This window comes from Bombina bombina, chromosome 2 (assembly GCF_027579735.1).
Source record: "Bombina bombina isolate aBomBom1 chromosome 2, aBomBom1.pri, whole genome shotgun sequence".
Classification (NCBI taxonomy): Eukaryota; Metazoa; Chordata; class Amphibia; order Anura; family Bombinatoridae; genus Bombina; species Bombina bombina.
The window spans coordinates 1,287,177,810-1,287,198,195 of NC_069500.1; the positions used below are offsets into that span (position 1 = coordinate 1,287,177,810).

A 20,386-nucleotide genomic window follows, 5' to 3' on the forward strand; every position below is an offset into this window, starting at 1 on the left:
ACTTCCGCCAGACCTGTAGATTACAAGCTCATGAAAAAGGGGCGTTACTTCTGCCTGACCCTGTATATACACCTCTTGTAATTGGGTTAATGATCAGCTAGCTACCAGTAGTGCATTGCTGCTCCTTCAATATTTTCAGTAAAATCTGTAAAATGAAATAGTCCAAGCTAGTCTGAGACATAATTTTATTTCAAATGAGAGGGAGTGGTGAACACAACAAACCTTTTCTTTTACATAATATTTGTTGCTTGAAGCCATAAGGTCTATTGTAACAAAAAGATGCCAATAGAATGAAGCAAAATTGGCAATATAAGTAATTTGAAAAGTTGTTTAAAATTGTATGCACTATCTGAACAAAAGAAAAAAATTGGGATTCATGGCCCTTTAAATAAAACAATTTGCCAATGTGTCACAAAAGCTAAAGCAACATTTGCTAGACAATCTGAAAAGAGCCTGGCAAAGCTGCACGTGACGGGCATATTTTCTGCCACCATGCCAACTGATAGGACAGGGTGGAGGTTGTAATGGAGACCGGATGCACAATAATGTTTAGTGTCTTGCCAGGGAGGGTTTGTAATCTATTGCAATGTTCTACCACCAGTCAGGGGGCTAATAATTAGTAAATATCTTGTCCAGTCGAATATTTGGTTTATCTCCACATCTTCTAGTGGTATCTCCACTGCTAGATCAGGCAGCACTGTGCACAGCTTTTACATGCACTGCTTTCCAGCCTGAGTACACTCCTGTGACACCACCAAGTCTTAAAGTACATGTGCAGTTCTATAAGTAATTGTGCAGATCTCCACAGCACTAGAATTTGTGTATAGTGCTTTGATTGGAACCGGCTTCAACGTGGTGCAGGGGGACAAGAAAACAAAATAAAATTTTAAAAGCTTACCAAATTAAGGATTAACAGTCCTTTGAGGAATAGTGCAAACATGTTTACTTTATAATTGCTGCAACAAGATCGTTTTTATGTGTGCTTAATGATTATTTAAACTATTCTCAAAACTAAATTCAGATTGCTTTGCAGTATTTTAATAAATCCCCCCCCTCTTTTGGGGTGTTTAGGTATTTACCTCTCATCAATATTTTTGCAGTTTTCAACCAGCTCATTGAGAGGGGACAACGAGAACATAGCATTGAGTGCAGTTACTGAGATTTCTGGTGAATTTTCAACATCCAAACGATGGAGGAGTTCTAAAACATCTCCTTCGGTAAATCGAAGCCATGCCTGAAGGAGTTTTTTCTGCATAACTTCCTTTACTGCATCTGTTAAAAAAAATTGCATGTCAATAATAAAAGGTTTTCCAACGCCAAATCCATTTATTAACAAAGTATGACAAATGTATTTACCCACATAGATTAAGCAATTTTCTGTTAAAATCAAACTTACATACTGCTTTAGAAAATAACTTAAAGGGACACTGAGCCCAAATTTTTTCTTTTGTAATTCAGATAGAGCATGACATTTTAAGCAACTTTCTAATTTACTCCTATTATCAAATTTTCTTCATTCTCTTGGTATCTTAATTTGAAATGCAAGAATGTAAGTTTAGATGCCGGCCCATTTTTGGTGAACAACCTGGGTTGTTCTTGCCGATTGGTGAATAAATTCATCCACCAATAAAAAAGTGCTATCCATGGTTCTGAACCAAAAAAAGCTTAGATGCTTTTGTTTTCAAATGAACGCCTAGATTTAGAGTTTGGCGTTAGCCGTCAAAAGCAACGTTAAGGGGTCCTAACGCTGCTTTTTACCGCCTGCTGGTATTTAGAGTCAGTCAGGAAAGGGTCTAACGCTCACTTCCAAGCCGCGACTTTTCCATACCGCAGATCCCCTTATGCCAATTGCGTATCCTATCTTTTCAATGGGATCTTCCTAACGCTGGTATTTAGAGTCTTGGCTGAAGTGAGCGGTAGAGCCTCTACCGACAAGACTCGAGCCGCAGAAAAAAATGTCAGTAGTTAAGAGCTTTCTGGGCTAACGCCGGTTTTTAAACCTCTTAACTACTGTGCTCTAAAGTACACTAACACCCACAAACTACCTATGTACCCCAAACCGAGGTCCCCCCACATCGCCGCCACTATAATAAATTTTTTAACCCCTAATCTGCCGACCGCAAACCACCGCCGCCACCTACATTATCCCTATGAACCCCTAATATGCTGCCCCTAACATCGCCGACACCTACATAATATTTATTAACCCCTAATCTGCCCCCCCCAACGTCGCCGCTACCTACCTACACTTATTAACCCCTAATCTGCCGACCGGAGCTTGCCGCTACTCTAATAAATGTATTAACCCCTAAACCGCCTCACTCCCGCCTCAAAAACCCTATAATAAATAGTATTAACCCCTAATCTGCCCTCCCTAACATCGCCGACACCTAACTTCAAGTATTAACCCCTAATCTGCCCTCCCTAACATCGCCGACACCTAACTTCAAGTATTAACCCCTAATCTGCCGACCGGACCTCGCCACTACTCTAATAAATGTATTAACCCCTAAAGCTAAGTCTAACCCCAACACCCCCCTAACTTAAATATAATTTTAATCTAACTAAATAAATTAACTCTTATTAACTAAAGTATTCCTATTTAAAACTAAATACTTACCTGTAAAATAAACCCTAATATAGGTACAATATAACGAATAATTATATTGTAGCTATTTTAGAATTTATATTTATTTTACAGGCAACTTTGTATTTATTTTAACTAGGTACAATAGCTATTAAAAAGTTATTTACTATTTAATAGCTACCTAGTTAAAATAATTACAAAATTACCTGTAAAATAACTACAAGTACCTACAATTAAATAAAGTAAATTACAAAAAAAAAAACACTAAATTACAAAAAATAAAAAAAGATTACAAGAATTTTAAGCTAATTACACCTACTCTAAGCCCCCTAATAAAATAACAAAGCCCCCCAAAATAAACTTGGACCAAAAGAAGACATCCGGAGCGGCAGAAGTCTTCATCCTATCCGGGCAGAAGAGGACATCCGGACCGGTAGACATCTTCATCCAAGCGGCATCTTCTATCTTCATCCATCCAGAGCGGAGCCATCCTCTTCTACCGACGCCTACTAGCCGAATGAAGGTTCCTTTAAATGACGTCATCCAAGATGGCGTCCCTCGAATTCCGATTGGCTGATAGGATTCTATCAGCCAATCGGAATTAAGGTAGGAAAATTCTGATTGGCTGAGCCAATCAGATTGAGCTCGCATTCTATTGGCTGATCGGAACCGCCAATAGAATGCGAGCTCAATCTGATTGGCTGATTGGCTCAGCCAATCCGATTGAACTTGAATCTGGATTGGCTGATTCAATCAGCCAATCAGATTTTTTTCTACCTTAATTCCGATTGGCTGATAGAATCCTATCAGCCAATCGGAATTCGAGGGACGCCATCTTGGGTGACGTCATTTAAAGGAACCTTCATTCGGCGAGTAGGCGTCGGTAGAAGAGGATGGATCCGCGTCGGCTGGAAGAAGATGGCTCCGCTCCGGATGGATGAAGATAGAAGATGCCGCTTGGATGAAGATGTCTACCGGTCCGGATGTCCTCTTCTGCACGGATAGGATGAAGACTTATGCCGCTCCGGATGTCTTCATTTGGTCCATCGGTGCCCGGTTGGGTGAAGACGACTCAAGGTAGGGAGATCTTCAGGGGGGTAGTGTTAGGTTTATTTAAGGGGGGTTTGGGTTAGAGTAGGGGTATGTGGGTGGTGGGTTGTAATGTTGGGGGTGGTATTGTGTTTTTTTTACAGGCAAAAAGAGACGATTTCTTTGGGGCATGCCCCGCAAAAAGCCCTTTTAAGGGCTGGTAAGGTAATAGAGCTGTTAACTTTTTTAATTTAGATTAGGGTAGGGAATTTTTTTATTTTGGGGGGCTTTGTTATTTTATTAGGGGGCTTAGAGTAGGTGTAATTAGCTTAAAATTCTTGTAATCTTTTTTTATTTTTTGTAATTTAGTGGGGGGGGTTTTTTGTAATTTAGTTTAGTTTATTTAATTGTAGGTAATTGTAGTTAATTGATTGAATTTATGTATTGATAGTGTAGTGTTAGGTTTAATTGTAACTTAGGTTAGGATTTATTTTACAGGTAATTATGTCATTATTTTAACTAGGTAGCTATTAAATAGTAAATAACTATTTAATAGCTATTGTACCTAGTTAAAATAAATACAAAGTTGCCTGTAAAATAAATATAAATCCTAAAATAGCTACAATAAAATTATTCGTTATATTGGAGCTATATTAGGGTTTATTTTACAGGTAAGTATTTAGTTTTAAATAGGAATACTTTAGTTAAGAGTTAATTTAATTTGTTAGATTAAAATTATATTTAAGTTAGGGGGGGGTTAGGGCTAGACTTAGCTTTAGGGGTTAATACATTTATTAGAGTAGCGGTGAGGTCCGGTCGGCAGATTAGGGGTTAATACTTGAAGTTAGGTGTCGGCGATGTTAGGGAGGGCAGATTAGGGGTTAATATTATTTATTATAGGGTTTTTGAGGCGGGAGTGAGGCGGTTTAGGGGTTAATACATTTATTAGAGTAGCGGCGAGCTCCGGTTGGCAGATTAGGGGTTAATAAGTGTAGGTAGCGGCGACGGGGGGGGGGGCAGATTAGGGGTTAATAAATAGAATATAGGGGTCGGCGGTGTTAGGGGCAGCAGATTAGGGGTACATAGGGATAATGTAGGTTGCGGCGGTGTCCGGAGCGGCAGATTAGGGGTTAATAATATAATGCAGGGGTCAGCGATAGCGGGGGCGGTAGATTAGGGGTTAATAAGTAAGATTAGGAGTGTTTAGACTCGGGGTTCATGTTAGGGTGTTAGGTGCAGACTTAGAAACTGTTTCCCCATAGGAAACAATGGGGCTGCGTTAGGAGCTTAACGCTGCTTTTTTGCAGGTGTTAGGAAACAATGGGGCAGGGCAGTTTGGGCTGCAAAAAAACCTATGGGGGAATTGTGCATGAGCACGTTTTTCCAGCTAGCCGCTACCTTAAGCAACGCTGGTATTGAGAGTTGAAGTGGCGGTAAATATGCCTTTACGCTCCCTTTTTGGAGCCTAACGCAGCCCTTCAGAGAACTCTCAATACCAGCGTTGTTTAAAAGGTGCGGGGGGGGAAAAAAAAGGAGCGTTAGCTACGCGGGTCTTTACCGACAAAACTCTAAATCTAGCCGTAAGATAGCAAGAGAACAAAGAAAATTTGATAATAAGAGTAAATTAGAAAGTTGCATGCTCTATCTGAATCACAAAAGAAACTATTTGGGTTCAGTGTCCCTTTAAGAAACGCATGTCCTAAGTGCCACAAAAAACAAAAAACTTCATATTTCCCTTTTCTATCAATCAAGCAACAGAAAATAAAGTTTAACAAAATTTATACAAAGAAGAAAATTAATATATTTTACTAGGCACCACACATCATGCTTTTTTTTTTTACTTTAATATGCTTGTACATGTGTTATCAGCTAGACAATTATTGTATCAATTCTCAATAGTAACACAGGTAAAAAAAAAAAAAAAGCAATACACACAGAATATTAATATTAAAACAATCTTTTAAAAGTTTATATAGAATCTGAAAAATCTTTAAGTATTTTATACTATTTACAACCTACCGAAACTAAGCTAGCCAAGAATGTTGGTGAGGTAATTTGATTTCACAAATATTTACATAATATCAGAAACTAAACACAAGAATACAAAAATACCATCATCTTCCTTACTCGTCGCTCTTCATCTGCTGCACCTCTCTGCCAATCACTTCACTGGCTTCCTCTTGCCTCTAGGATTAAACATAAAATCCTCACTCTGACATATAGCTGCACTGCTCCCCCCTACATCTCAGAACTTGTCTCTAGATACTCTCCCTCCAATCCCCTTCGATCAGCTCAGGATCTCCTCATCACATTCCCGTTTACAGGACTTCTCCAGACTGGCCCCCATCTTGTGGAATTCCCTGCCTCGCTCCATAAGACTCTCCCCTAGTTTTAACAGCTTCAAGCACTCCCTAAAAACTCTACTATTCAGGGATGCTTACAACCAACACTAACCTTTCTTAATTCCATTGCTTTCCCCTTGAACCCCTTAGAATGTAAGCCTATGAGCCCAGCTGTTTGTAGATCGCCTTCATAAGAACCGACTACAACAGTGAAACTCTCGGCAGGGCCCTCTACCCAATTGACCCCTACAAAAGCTATCCTGTACACCGACTATGTTTACAGCGCTGCGGAATCTGTTGGCGCTCTACAAACACCTGATAATAATAATAAATACCATTCACTAACAAAAGCATTTTCTACGTCCATCTTCATAAAATCCTACATCCAATGACGACTGAAATATGTGCAGAATTTTGTGTTCAAAATCATTAAAAACCCTAAATTTCAACACCTTACATTTTTCAATGCAGCTAATCACAAGCCAATGATCACAGAATGTCATAGCACTAGATGTAGATGTGAGAGAATCTGTGATAAAAGGCACATATTAAAAAAATCTCAGAAAAATAGAGCTTTTGTGTTTGAGCGCACTGTCATAAGCGTGTGTGCATGGTAGTATGGCCTACGTATAAATATGGTAGAGAACACTGCTGCAAGTACTCCTTGCCTTAAGGTTACAGCATAAATCCAAATGCAAGACCAGCACCTGCAAATCTTCTTGCGCGCAAGCTGCTTAAAGGGATACTAAACCCAATTTTTTTCTTTCATGATTCAGGTAGAGCATGCAATTTTAAGCAACTTTCTAATTTACTACTATCAATTTTTCTTTGTTCTCTTGTTATCTTTATTTGAAAAGCAGGAATTTAAAGCTTAGGAGCCGGCCCATTTTAGGTTCAGCACCTGGGTAGTGCTTGCTGACTGGTTGCTACATTTAGCAACCAATCAGAAAGCAGTACCCCAGGTGCTGAACCAAAAATGGGCCAGCTCCTAAGCTTACATTCCAACCTTTTCAAATAAAGATACCCAGAGAACAAAAAAAAATAGGAGTAAATTAGAAAGTTGCTTAAAATTGCATGCTGACTGACTGACTCATGAAAGAAAAAAAATTGGGTTTCATATCCCTTTAAAGGAACTTGAAACACAATATTTTTTCTTTTGTGATTCCGATAAAGCATACCCTTTCAAATAAGTTTCCAATTTATTTCTACTATCAAATTTGCTTCATGTTCTTGGTAACCATTGTTGACAGATCAGCAATGCACTACTGAGAGTTAGTTGAATAAATCTGGTGAGCCAATGACAAAAAACTAAATTAATGCTTACCTGATAAATGTATTTCTTTCCAGGCATGGAGAGTCCACGAATAATTCCAATTACTAGTGGGATATTCACTCCTGGCCAGCAGGAGGCGCCAAAGAGCACCCCAGCAGAGCTGTTAAGTATTACTTCCCTTAACCATAAACCCCAGTCATTCGGCCAAAGGGAAATGGAAAAAGTAGATAACACAAAAAGGTAGAGGTGCCTGAGGTTTTTACAAAAAAACTACCACCTGAATATAAATAAGGGCGGGTCATGGACTCTCTATGCCTGGAAAGAAATTTATCAGGTAAGCATAAATTTTGTTTTCTTTCCTATGGCATGGAGAGTCCACAAATCATTGCAATTACTAGTTGGAACCAAAACTCAAGCTAGAGGACACAGAATGAAAGGGAGGAAGAACAAAACAGGAGGACCTAAACCGAAGTCACCACCGCTTGAAGAACTTTTCTCCCAAAAAAAGCATTAGCCAAGGCAAAAGTATCAAATTTGCAACATTTGGAAAAAGTATGAATAGAGGACCATGTGGCCCGCTTTGCCAATTTGCTCCACCGAAGCTTCATTTTTGAAAGCCCAGGAAGAAGAGACAGCTCTAGTGGAATGAGCCGTAATTCTCTCAGGAGGCTGTTGTCCTGCTGTCTCATAAGCCTTCTGCTCCCTACGCTTACCAGAGAAAACAACAAACAGGGCAGAAGTCTGCCGAAAATCTTTAGTTGCTTGAAGGTAAAATTTTAAAGCATGCACAAAATCCAAGTTATGCAAAAGATGTTCCTTCTGGGAAGAAGGATTGGGACAAAAAGAGGAAAGAACAATTTCCTAATTAATATTGCAACCCGACACTACCTTAGGGAGAAACCCCAGCTTAGTACGGAGGACCGCCTTATCAGCATGAAAAATAAGGTAAGGGGAAATCACACTGCAAAGCCGAAAGTTCAGAAACTCTTCGAGCAGAATAGCAATAAGAAACAAAACCTTCCAAGACAGTAATTTAATATCAACAGAATGCATCGTCTCAAACGGAGCCTGCTGCAAAACTCTAAGAACAAGATTAAGGCTCCAAGGAGGAGCAACAGGTTTAAACACAGGTCTGATTCTGACCAATGCCTGAACAAAAGACTGAACAACTGGCAGAACTGCCAGACGTTTATGCAAAAGAATAGACAGTGCAGAAATATGACCCTTCAGAGTACTGACTGACAAACCTTTCTCCAGGCCCTCCTTAAGAAAAGCCAAAATTTGAGGAACCTTACTTTGTTCCAAGAAAAACCCTTTGAATCATACCAATGAAGGTATTTACACAATACCCTACGGTAAATTCTGCGAGTAACCGGTTCACGAACCTGAAGCATAGTATCTATGACTTTCTCAGAGAAGTCACCTCTAGCCAAAACTAGACGTTCAATCTCAAAGCAGACAGCTTCAGAGAAATCAGATTTGGATGAAGGAAGGGACCCTGAAGAAAGTCCTTCCTCAGAGGTAACCTCCAGGGCGGAAAAGATGACATCGTCACCAGATCCGCGAACCAGATCTTGCGAGGCCATGCAGGAGGTATTAAAATCACAGAAGCTCTCTCCTGCTTGATGCGAGCAATTACTCATGGAAGTAGAGCAAACCGAGGAAACAGGTATGGAAGAGTGAATTTCCAAGGAACCGCCAGAGCGTCTATCAGAACGGCTCAAGGATATCTTGACCTTGAACCATACTTTGGAAGCTTGGCGTTTTGACCTGAGGGTTATTGTGAAAACCTCTGGATGGAGAGCCCACTCTTCTGGATGAAAAGTCTGTCTGCTCAGAAAATTCACTTCCTAGTTGTCCACTCCTGGGATGTGGATGGCAGAAAGATGACATTCGTGAGACTCCGCCCATTGGAGAATGCGAGTCAACTCCGTCATTGCTAAGGAGCTCCAAGTTCCTCCCTGGTGGTTGATGTAAGCCACTGAGGTGATGTTGTCTTATTGGAATCTGATAAACCAGACCAAGGCTAGTTGAAGTCAAGCTGTCAAGGCATTGAAGATTGCTCTCAACTCCAAGATATTTATTGGAAGTGAAGACTCCTCCTGGGTCCACAGGCCCTGAGCTTTTAAGGAGCCCCAGATTGCTCCCCAGCCTAACAGACTGGCATCTGAGGTCACTATCACCCAGGAAGGTCTCAGGAAACATGTGCCTCGAGACAGATGATCCTGAAAAATCCACCACAAAAGAGAGGTCAGGGGATCCAGATCTATCCTCTGCGACAGATTCGAGTGGTCTCCGTTCCATTGACTGAGGATGCATAACAGCAGAGGTCTCAGACGGAACCGAGCAAAAGGAATGATGTCCATAGAGGCAACCATCAGAACAATAACCTCCATGCATTGAGCCACTGATGGACGAATAGCAGACTGGAGAGAAAGGCACGAAGCAAGAAGTTTGGATTTTCTGACATCCATCAGAAAAATCTTTATAGACAGGGAATCTATAATTGTTACTAAGAATCACACCCTATCTAGTATAGGGGAACTCATTCCCAAATTCACTTTCACCCGTGGGAACGTAGAATAGACAACATCTCTGTATGAGATCTTGCTAGATGAAAAGATGACGCATGAACCAAGATGTTGTCCAGGTAAGGCGCCACAGCAATTCCCTGGGACCTGACCACTGCCAGAAGAGCCCCCAGAACCTTTGTGAAAATTATGGGATCTGTAGCAAGGCCAAAAGGAAGGGCAACAAACTGGAAATGTTTGTCCAGAAAGGCAAACCTCAGAAACTGGTAAATGATCCCTGCTAATGGAAACATGAAGATATGCATCCTTCAGATCTATGGTTGTCATGAACTGACCCTCCTGTACCAAAGGAAGAATGGAGCGGATGGTCTCCATTTTGAAGGACGGAACCCTGAGAAATTGGTTGAGACACTTTAGGTCCAGGATAGGACGGAAAGTGCCCTCCCCTTTTTGGGAACTACAAATAGATTTGAATAGAATCCTAGACCATGTTCCTCTAGAGGAACTGGAACAATCACTCCCAGGGAAGATAGGTCCTTTACGCAGTTTAAGAAAGCCTCTCTCTTTATCTGGTCCGCAGATAACCTTGACAGGTGGAATCTGCCCCTGGGAGGACAGGACTTGAATCCTATTCTGTAACCGTGGGACACTATGCCTACGGCCCAAGGATCTGGAACATCGCGTATCCAAGCCTGACGAAAAAGAGAGAGCCTGCACCCACTTGATCCAATACAGGATCGGGGGAGGTCCCTTCATGGTGATTTAGAATCAGCGGAAGGCTTCTTGGCTTGCTTTCCTTTATTTCAAGGCTGACCGGACCTCCAAGAAGACTTGGATTGTTCCGGCTTGGAAGAGGAGGAAGACTTTTGTCCATTAAAGTTACGAAAGGAACAAAAATTAGAAAACTGGCGACCCTTAGGTCTATTTTTTTTTTTATCCTGAGGTAGGAAAGAGCCCTTTCCACCTGTAATTTCTGAAATTATTTCAGCCAGACCTGGACCAAACAAGGTTTTTTACCCTTATAAGGCAAAGACAAAAGCTTGGACTTGGATGAGACATCTGCAGACCAAGATTTTAACCACAGAGCTCTGCAAGCTAAAACATTGATACCAGAAATCTTAGCTCCCAGTCTAAGAACTTGCATATTGGCATCACAAATAAAAGGTATTGGCTAACATAAGAGCCTTGATCCTGTCTTGGATCTCCTCTATAGTGTTCTCTTCTAAAATAAGATTAGATAAACCATTGTACCATTAAGATGCTGCCCCCGTATCTGAAGCAATACTAGCAACAGGCTGCCACTGCAATCCCTGATGAATGTACATCTTCTTAAAAAAAGCCTTAAGCTTCTTATCCATGGGATCCGTGAAAGAACAACTATCTTCAATAGAAATAGTAGTTCTCTCGGCAAGAGTAGAGATAGCTCCCTCTACTTTGGGTACTGTGCGCCACAAGTCACGAATAGAGTCAGCAACAGGAAACATCTTTTTAAAAACAGGTCAGGGGGAAAAAGGAATCCCTGGTTTATTCCATTCCTGAGTTATGATATCTGCCATACGGGCCAGAACTGGAAACGCTTCCACAGATGAGGGTACATCACATACCCTGTTAAGTTTACTAGACCTCTTTGGATTCTCAGCGACAGACTAATCGGATTCAAAAGACTAATTTACATCATTAGTGTCCATAATCAGGTACTTGATTCAACCAGCAATTATAAATGAAAAAATATTTCAAAATAATGCTCAGAAAAAGTTGTATGACATTTCAATCTAGCAAATAATAAGTTGCAATACTTAGTAAAACTTAACAAAATGGACCTAAACCCTCAGCTCTGCTAAAGGTCTTACCCTTCCTGAAGGAGCTAACCCACTAGCACAGGGAAAAACACAGACCCGGAGAAAAGGCTCCTATCCACCGGAGCTGCCCAAATCCACTGAGCTGCAAACCTCCGCACTAGCCACGGCAAAACTCTGATCGGAGAAGCCAAAAAACGGAAGTGTGGAGGAGCAGTCACGTAACCGCAACTAAGAAAACTGCGCCACAGTCAGTAAAAAAACGGTGCAAAAACAAGCCCGGAAAAATAACTGCCCCTCAGAGTTTGTCCAAACACCCACCAAGCCCCTAATACAAAAGGATGTCCCCTTGTCAGCCTCAAATACCCTCACATTACCAGCAGTGCCCTCTTTGTTAAAAGTATATCCCTCATAAGAGATGCATGTAATCCCCAAGATAATTCCACAAAAGGATCAAACCTTAGAGTGCCGGTACCTTCTAACCTAGAAGGGAAAGAACTTACCTGTGGATCCTGCTCTGTCAGGCAGGGCTTGTTTTCTAAGGTGTGGCAGATTCCTCCACTTCTACCAGGGACCTGTAGAAAGGAAAGAACAGAGTAATCAACCCTGGCTTTCTATAATAGGAGTAGCAATAATGTTAGAAGTTAAGCAAAGACCACCTCGCCGTCTTCTAACTGCTGATAGCCACCATTACTCTTACTAAAGAAATTTACATGGACACAGCTTGACCCCAATCCTTGCTTGCAGGGAAAAGTACCCATAAAAGGATTAAAAATCTTCAGACACCATCTTCGCACATCCTTCCTTGACAGAGGCAAAAAGAATGACTGGGGGTTATGGGTAAGGGAAGTGATACTTAACAGCTCTGCTGGGGTGCTCTTTGTCTCTTCCTGCTGGTCAGGAGTGAATATCCCACTAGTAATTGGAATGATTTGTGGACTCGCCATGCCATAGGAAAGAACTGTGCAGCCATCAATCAGCAGCTAGTTTCCGAATCTAGCTAGTTATCCGCTTCAATAAAGAATACCAAGAGAATGAAGTAAATTAGATAACATGTTAATTTGAAATTGTTTTAAATTGCAGGCTCAATCTGAAACATGAAAAAATGTGAAAGGCCATAATAGTAAAACAATTACATGTTCTAATTTGTTACAGGATGTAACTAAGACTAAGACTGCAGTACTGTGTGTTTATCCCCTTTAAAGTAAAAGGATCACTGCTGGCCCTGAGTAGTACTTCAACTGTGTGTGGGTAAAACATAGTAGATAGTTTCAAAATGATTTGCTCTAACGAATTAGAGAAAGTAATTTTTAAGTTAAGTTTGACTTACTGTCCCTTTAAACAATAGCTTTACATATGTTTGTGGTTAGAATACAGGCACAAAGCCTGTATCCAAACCGCTTAAGAACGCAAGATAAGGATTTTGCAATACCTTGGACTTCAGAATATTTTCATCTGTAAAATAGAACAGTTTGGTGGAGGGAATGGGAAACAATTGTAAAACAACTATATGTAATTTTGTCAATATTTACATGTCATAATACAGCTTATACTACTAAAGGTAATTTTATATCATGTTTAATACTTTTGTATACATAGTACCATCAGAAAGATAATGGTTGTTCTAAACAAAAATAGACTATTAGCATTTGAGAACACAAACAAAATATGCAGGCAGAGATTTTTTTTAGATCTCAATTTAAAAAAAAAAAATCAGCATTTTTGAATAATTATGTATTTTGGGATTCCGGATTTGGTGATTTGTATCTGTATTGCCTATTAGAAGAAAAGAACATTTTAAAGGGATCATTGTAATAAAAAAGCACTAAGCAGTGGTATATACTTAATAGAAATCATTGCAAAATGTATCATTTCATTTATTTAAATAGATTATTGCTTTTATTTCTTTTTAAGCATATTTTGTGCAGTGTCCATTACTTCCTGTCACAGCCCTAGAAGGAGGTAATTTACTGGGGGGTTTTACACAACCTGGTTTCTTTTTTATGTTTAACATATTTGTTTTTACCAAAAGAGCACTGTCTAATATCCATTTAAATTAAATGGAGCCTTTAACCCCTTAAAGGGATATGAAAACCATTTTTTTCTTTTATGATTCAGGTAAAGCATGCCATTTTAAACAACTTTCTAATTTATTCCTATTATCAATTTTTCTTCGTTCTCTTGGTATCTTTATTTGAAAAAGCAGGAATGTAAGCCTAAGAGCCAGCCCATTTTTTTGTAAAGCACCTAGGTAGTGCTTGCCGATTGGTGACTAAATGTAGCAAATTAGAAAGTTGCTTAAAACTGCATGCTCTATCTGAATCATGAAAGAAAAAATGTGGGTTTCATGTCCCTTTAACGACCGCAACGTACCATTTTCTTTATATCTATTACTGAAAAAAAAATTTAAGTGATAGCACAGTTATTGAAGGGGAAAAAAAAACAAAAACATTTCCTGAGAAAAGTCTATCTTTTTATATGTTTTGCAGATGCACTGGGTGTAGAGCTGAGCTTCAATTTGAAGAGCAAAAGAAATACAGAATTTGCCATTTTCTGTCAGTTGACTATGCATTTGAACCACACTTGTCTTATTTCTACTTATAGCCTGATCTGTCATTGTATGCTTAATAACAATAACGGACTCTACCCAGTTTATTTAGGTTATAAAAGGATACTAAAGTACTCTCATTTGGGTTTTGAAAAAAGGCAATATTGAGACATTTGAAACATTTCCCTAGCAACAATAATTGTACTTTCAAATGTGATCCCATTGTATGAGCTTTTAAAGTCTCCTTTGTAGACAAAGTGCATCTGTTCTGTTTTTTTGAACAAGGCATTTTTTTAATTTTTTTTTTATTTATTATTTTATTTTTTTAACATAAAGGTATAAATGTAAACTCTAAGCACATTTGCATTGCCCCTCTTTAAAATACAATAACACGGGAGCGGAGCCAACTGCCGAGGGACTCAGACGTGTTCTCATGCAGCTCCTAGCTTTTTAGACAAGAATTTATAGATTAACGTTTGAATATACATCCTAAAATCCTTTCTTTCTCATACCAATGTCTACAGAGACATGCCTCAAGACCTGCGAGAGTTAAATCGTACCAAGTCGAGGGCTTTGGGAACAACTTGTGCTACCGAGTGAACCCATGCAGTGACAACCTCCACTTCGCTGTGCATATACTCTAATCTAACTACTGACTATTTTACTCGCCCTAGAATCATTTGCCCTGTCCTTTCATCATGGGGGATTTTTATGGCGTGATCAGAGACCTCCTAATGAAAATGGATCGTCGTATGACTATCCACTTCACTAGCTTGAAAAATATTATTCAAAATGGCGCTGAGTACACAGAGACGACTACAGCGGAAATGCCGGAGCGAGAGGACCTCCAAGCTCATACACAGCTACATCCAGCACATAATACGCAACAAGGAGCAGCAATGACACTGCTATGCCAGATGCCAGACGCCACTACTGATTGCGGCAATGAAGATACCGGTCATCATTTCACTCCTGTTGCTATAAGCTTGCAGCGGGCCCAGAAGAAACCTTGGAGGAGCTGTCCAGGTCGTAGTCCCTGTCATTCCTATGCTAATGACTCACTGATTCGACGGATATCTAAGTTCTCCAATAATAACTTTTGGCTAATAGCCTCCGCACAACATCAGGGTCTTAGGAGACTACGACAACCAGCTGCTGACATCATTCAGCCTATCCAATGGCCCCCACGGGCTGGAGTCGGGTGAGACAGAGATAATAACTGTGAAGCGGTACCCGGAGCCGGGTCAGCCCTCTCCGGTTCATTAACTCTCTAACTTTGTCCTAGTTGTGAGACACAAACTATTTGGATGATAAAGCTTGCTGACGATGTTCCCCTATAGTTTGGAAACTGCAGTCAAGTTATTGGCTGCAGTTATTAGCTCAGTTATACACAGGTTTTTTTTTTTGGTTTTTTTTCCTTTTCTCTATGACATCTCATTGCCGATCTCCTGCAATGAAATTTATATCTGCATCGCTTGGCAGAGGATGAAGAAACTGTTCTTGTACTCTTGTTCTTTGCCTGTTGTATCGGGTAACGTAGCGGCAGACCTACACAGCATCATTGGAAAACTGCATTCTCTAACAGACTGCTTTCACATTTACTCATATTTAGCTCTTATGTACCCCTTATGTGTTATGTTATGTTTTGTATTGGTTGTGTTAAATTGCTAGCATAAATACCTAAAGCACCTAAACTAGACACGCCATCGTGCCTGGCATTGAACTCTTACACATAGACGTAGTTAATTAGCTACAGCTCATTCCCTAATTTTGTGAGAAGAGCCATATCACATAAGGCTATTATCTATCTTTTGCTAAACTACTCCCCATAGAATATAGATTATACTCGATTGGCTACCTGGAGTCAATTATATCACCAGTACTCTGGTTAGAAATGTTTGTTAATATGTGTTGTTCTGACTAGCAGTTTTTTATATCTTACTTTAAAGTAGGTTAGTTTTATCCCTAAGAGTACCTGTGTTCTATCTGAAGACCACTCATCTAACACTGAACCTCATCAGTCCTATACTGTTTTAAAGGCTGTTATAATTGCTCAATTACTTTCAGTATTTCACCCTGAGGACCTGCTCCTTACCAAACTATTTTTTTTTTTTTTTTTATTATTATCTTTTTTCTCGTTCATGCATAAGTAATTTGGTCACCCTGAGTGCGCAACTATGTCACCTACTAGGACTTTACTTATAGAAACCTGCTGTTAAAGACCACTATGTTAACATGGATATATTGCTACATGTAGTTAATTGCAACAGATCTAGTTTTATGGACCTAAACTGGTACAAACATATTATTACTCAGTTATCTTGGTGGTGTGTATATATGATTTCTAAATATCTTATATAGCAAAGGAATTTAGGGAATATACAATTTATGCTTGCTTTAATTTATTAGTTTGTATAGCAATTTTAGGTCTGAGCAGGACAAGTTCCATATCCATCCCTCCTCTGTATATACCATGTAGTTACCAAGACATCACTCTAAGATTAAGTTCACTTAAAGTCACCTATAGATGGACCCTTACATTAGTACATACTTTTAATTAACTCTATCTAGAGTTCCTGCATAGCTCTACAGGCACCCCCCATAATTACCTAGTAGATATATGCACCTATTCCATGATAGGGTATTCGTTGAACAGCATATAACCTACTAGTTATATCGCAAACCCATATGTCCTGAATTCTCCTTAAGCACGTTATAATGCGTTCATACTAGCTATTATTCCATGTATATACTGCTAACCTCCAGTGGCGCATTCCCTTTAGGGACCCCTAGTCGCACCAAGATGGTAAAAGAAATGCAGCCTTCACCGATAGTCTAAGATATAGACATAGTTTGTTTTTTCATTCGCCCGCAAAGATGTGTATCTGTTTAGGCGCTAGTGGGTACACTTACTGTATTTAATACTCTTTGCTCTTATAATTGTTTATGGAATTACGCTATGCCTCTGCTTTATTATATTTATGTTCCTAGGATATGACATTGCTTATGTTGAGTTTAATATTACTACAAATTTTTTGGCTCTGGTGGGCTCCTCCCCTCCCTTTCCCGCCGGTACTGGTTGCCTGCGGGTCATACCCCTATTCCTTCTCCCACATCGCCTATAGCTGGTAACTCCCTAGGGGAGGGGCCCACCTGGAAATCCCTCATGTACCATACATACTAATGTCCCCCTCCCCGCATAATGGTGCTGGGAGTTACCCCTATATATTTTATAGAAAGTCAATTCCTAATGTTGGTCATGATACCGTTGTGTTTTGTCTTTAATTCTACTCTAGTCCTCATATCCCTTGTGCCAAGATTCATTCTAGTATATAAAGCACCGTCTTTAGGTCATAATGAGACTAATGAGGGCTCACCACTATATCCCTTTAATTATCTACTCCAATTTATAACCTATCTAGATATTCTTAAGAGTTTACTTAGCAATTAAAACTAATGCTCATTTAGGGTCCCGATAATTAATAAAAGATTTATATCCCGACTGGCTCCGCCCTCCATCCCCCCCTCCCCCTATTATATTTCGAGCGGCTCTTGCCCGCTGCATCCCTCCCCTTCCCTTTTAAACTATAAAGCTAATCCCCCCTGACCCTAATTGTATCTGAGTAGACACTCCAATCCGCCTGCTATATGGTCCAGGGAGGACAATTTCTGTTTTATTGTAATTTCCTTTATTATAAAACTGAAGTCTTATTGTAAACTGCCCAAATTTTATAACATTACGTGTGCTGTATGGATACATTATACCCTTACTGTAGGGTTCTGATTGTAACATTTATCTAACAATATTGTATATGCACTCTTCTGTAAATGTTTTGGGGCATAATCTTTGGTTGTATCTGTTTATGACTTCAATAAAAAATATATTTAAAAAAAAAAAAAATACAACAACACTGATTTCTTACCTGATCTGTCATTTAGTCCTTGCTGCAAGAGTTTAACTCTCTGGGCAATAGATAATGCTCTTAAATGAACCTTTTCCGATAAAACCTTAACAAAAAAAAAAAAAAAACACAACACTTAAGAAAAGGGTATAAATCAGTGATGATCTTCTTCCTAACACACGGGGGCTATAGAGTAATATTTAAAAAGACTTAAAGGGATAAGAAAGTAAAATTGGCTGACAGTGTTCAGCTAGCTCTCAGTAGTGCATTGATGTTTCTTTAGCAAAGGTTATCAAGGGAATGAAGCACATTTAATAATAGAAGTAAATTGGAAAGTTGTTTAAAATTAATTGTTCTATCTGCATCCTGAAATAATAAAAAATGTAAAGGCAAAAAAGATGCAGAAGGCATGTGTCAGCAGTTAGCCATCCCTCGTAAAAATTAAAAACAAAAAACCTATTAATATAGTGCTTCTGAACTTCAATCCTCAAGTTCCCCTGACATTACAGATTCTAGGATTTTATCGGTTTGATCTGATCAGCTTTCAGTAAACCTGACAAACCTGTGTTCAGGTGGGAAGATCTTTTCAATCTAGTGTGTTAGGAGTTACTTTGTTGTTAACATCGACCGAATATGGATTTCATTCAGAAACCCAACGAGTAGGTAACATATATTAGACAAGGGAAGAGGAATGGGATTATAAATACCTGATATGCTAACTTCCTGACAAGCTCCTTTACATCCATTGTACGACCAACAATTTTGGGTAAAGATTTTGCAGAAGGAGCGATACAGGACAACACTGCTCTTCGCACTTCTGCATTAGAATCGTTTTCTATTAAATGCATATAGGCTATTTAAAAATAAAAGAAAATTATTTGTTATTTAAACAATATAACTACAAAGATAAGCACTGTGGATAAAGAGTCCAAATATTAAAGTTAACCTCTAGGGTTTTGGCAATTTCTGTTACGATATAAATAATTGAAACCGTTTATAAACGTATCACTCACTTCTCTGTCATGTACAGCTTTCATACAGAAATTTTTTCAAAATGACAGTCATTTCAATACATGAACCAACAATATAGACACTAATGCTTGCAATATAGACAGTATTTGGCCAACATTGCCATAAACCAAGGACGCATTTTACATGTTGCTGAGTGAAGATATACAAGAGGGCATAGGTGTCTTGGTGGGGCATATGAGTTTATCTCTTGACCAAAAGCTCATTTGCTGTATTTTGCCCATGAATAATGGACAATTTATTAAGAAAAAATATAATACCATTTTAAAGCAGTACAGAGGTATCATTTCTGAAGTTGTGAGAATGTTTACCTTTGTTGTATTCAATTGGGGCCCAGACGTGTGTGATACTGTGATCTGCACTGATGTAAGCAAATATTGTAACGTTGCAACATCATGTAAAACGGCAACACACTTAAAAATGCACAATGTATTTATTTATTTTTCAGCTGGTCATCCAAAACTAAAGATCTGTACAAAAGTTTATTTTTATTTTTTACATTAAATCACAGTAAAAACAGGCAAATAATGACCAAGGTTTACACTTTTTTTTATGATGGTTTAACAAACATGGATATTTGAATTTAAAAAAAAAAAAACATATGGATATATTACAAATTAATAGTAAACAAACCATTTGAAACAGGGCAATTTTCATCACTGGGGTCCTGGAGCCTGGCAAGGGCCAAAACTGCCTGAATCCGTACATTCGGTACTTTGTCTTTCAGACGTTCAAGCATGGCATCGTGTATCTTATCAAACAAATCGTCATCAATCTGAGCATTCTCCGGTAAGTTTACCAAAAGCTTATTAATAAGCTGGCAAACTCTGAACCTTACTGAAATGCTGTTGGCAGTGTGAGACTATAAGGGAGAAAAAAAAAATTATAGCAACAATATATTTATAAAAAATAAAAATAATATTATATCATGGATTACACTATTGTCATATGTTTTATGTATATAAAGTTGAGATGAGGATACACTTGTTTGGTACATCCTGAATGTTTTTATTTTTATATAAAAATGTGTGTTATATTTGTTACCTGGCAACCAAGGTGTTTTGGCGCAATTTTCTGTAATGTTTGATGGGTGGGGCTTAGCACCATTAAATTGCACTTTGGTCACTTGCACAATTGTCTGGTCTGAGGAAGGGGTCTGTGAACCCCGAAACGTTACCACAATAAATAATTAATTAATTTTATATCTCAATCCAGCGAGTGCAGTCCTTGATTGAAATTATTTATATATATATATATATATATATATATATATATATATATATATATATATATATATATATATATATAGTTAGTATTCAATCATAAAATGGGTAACAATACATTAAATA

General features: G+C 38.9%; 1 protein-coding gene across 1 annotated transcript in view; it reads right to left on the bottom strand.

Annotated features, from left to right (window-relative positions):
• NCAPG (non-SMC condensin I complex subunit G) overlaps positions 1–20,386 on the bottom strand; it is a 526,604-nt gene that overhangs the window by 501,480 nt on the left and 4,738 nt on the right. The window contains exons 3-6 of the mRNA XM_053700289.1: positions 19,671–19,899; positions 18,716–18,861; positions 18,030–18,114; positions 1,080–1,272 (exon numbers count right to left, since the gene is read on the bottom strand). Of these exons, the coding sequence (XP_053556264.1) occupies positions 1,080–1,272; positions 18,030–18,114; positions 18,716–18,861; positions 19,671–19,899 (653 nt within the window). The remainder of the gene's footprint in view (positions 1–1,079; positions 1,273–18,029; positions 18,115–18,715; positions 18,862–19,670; positions 19,900–20,386) is intronic.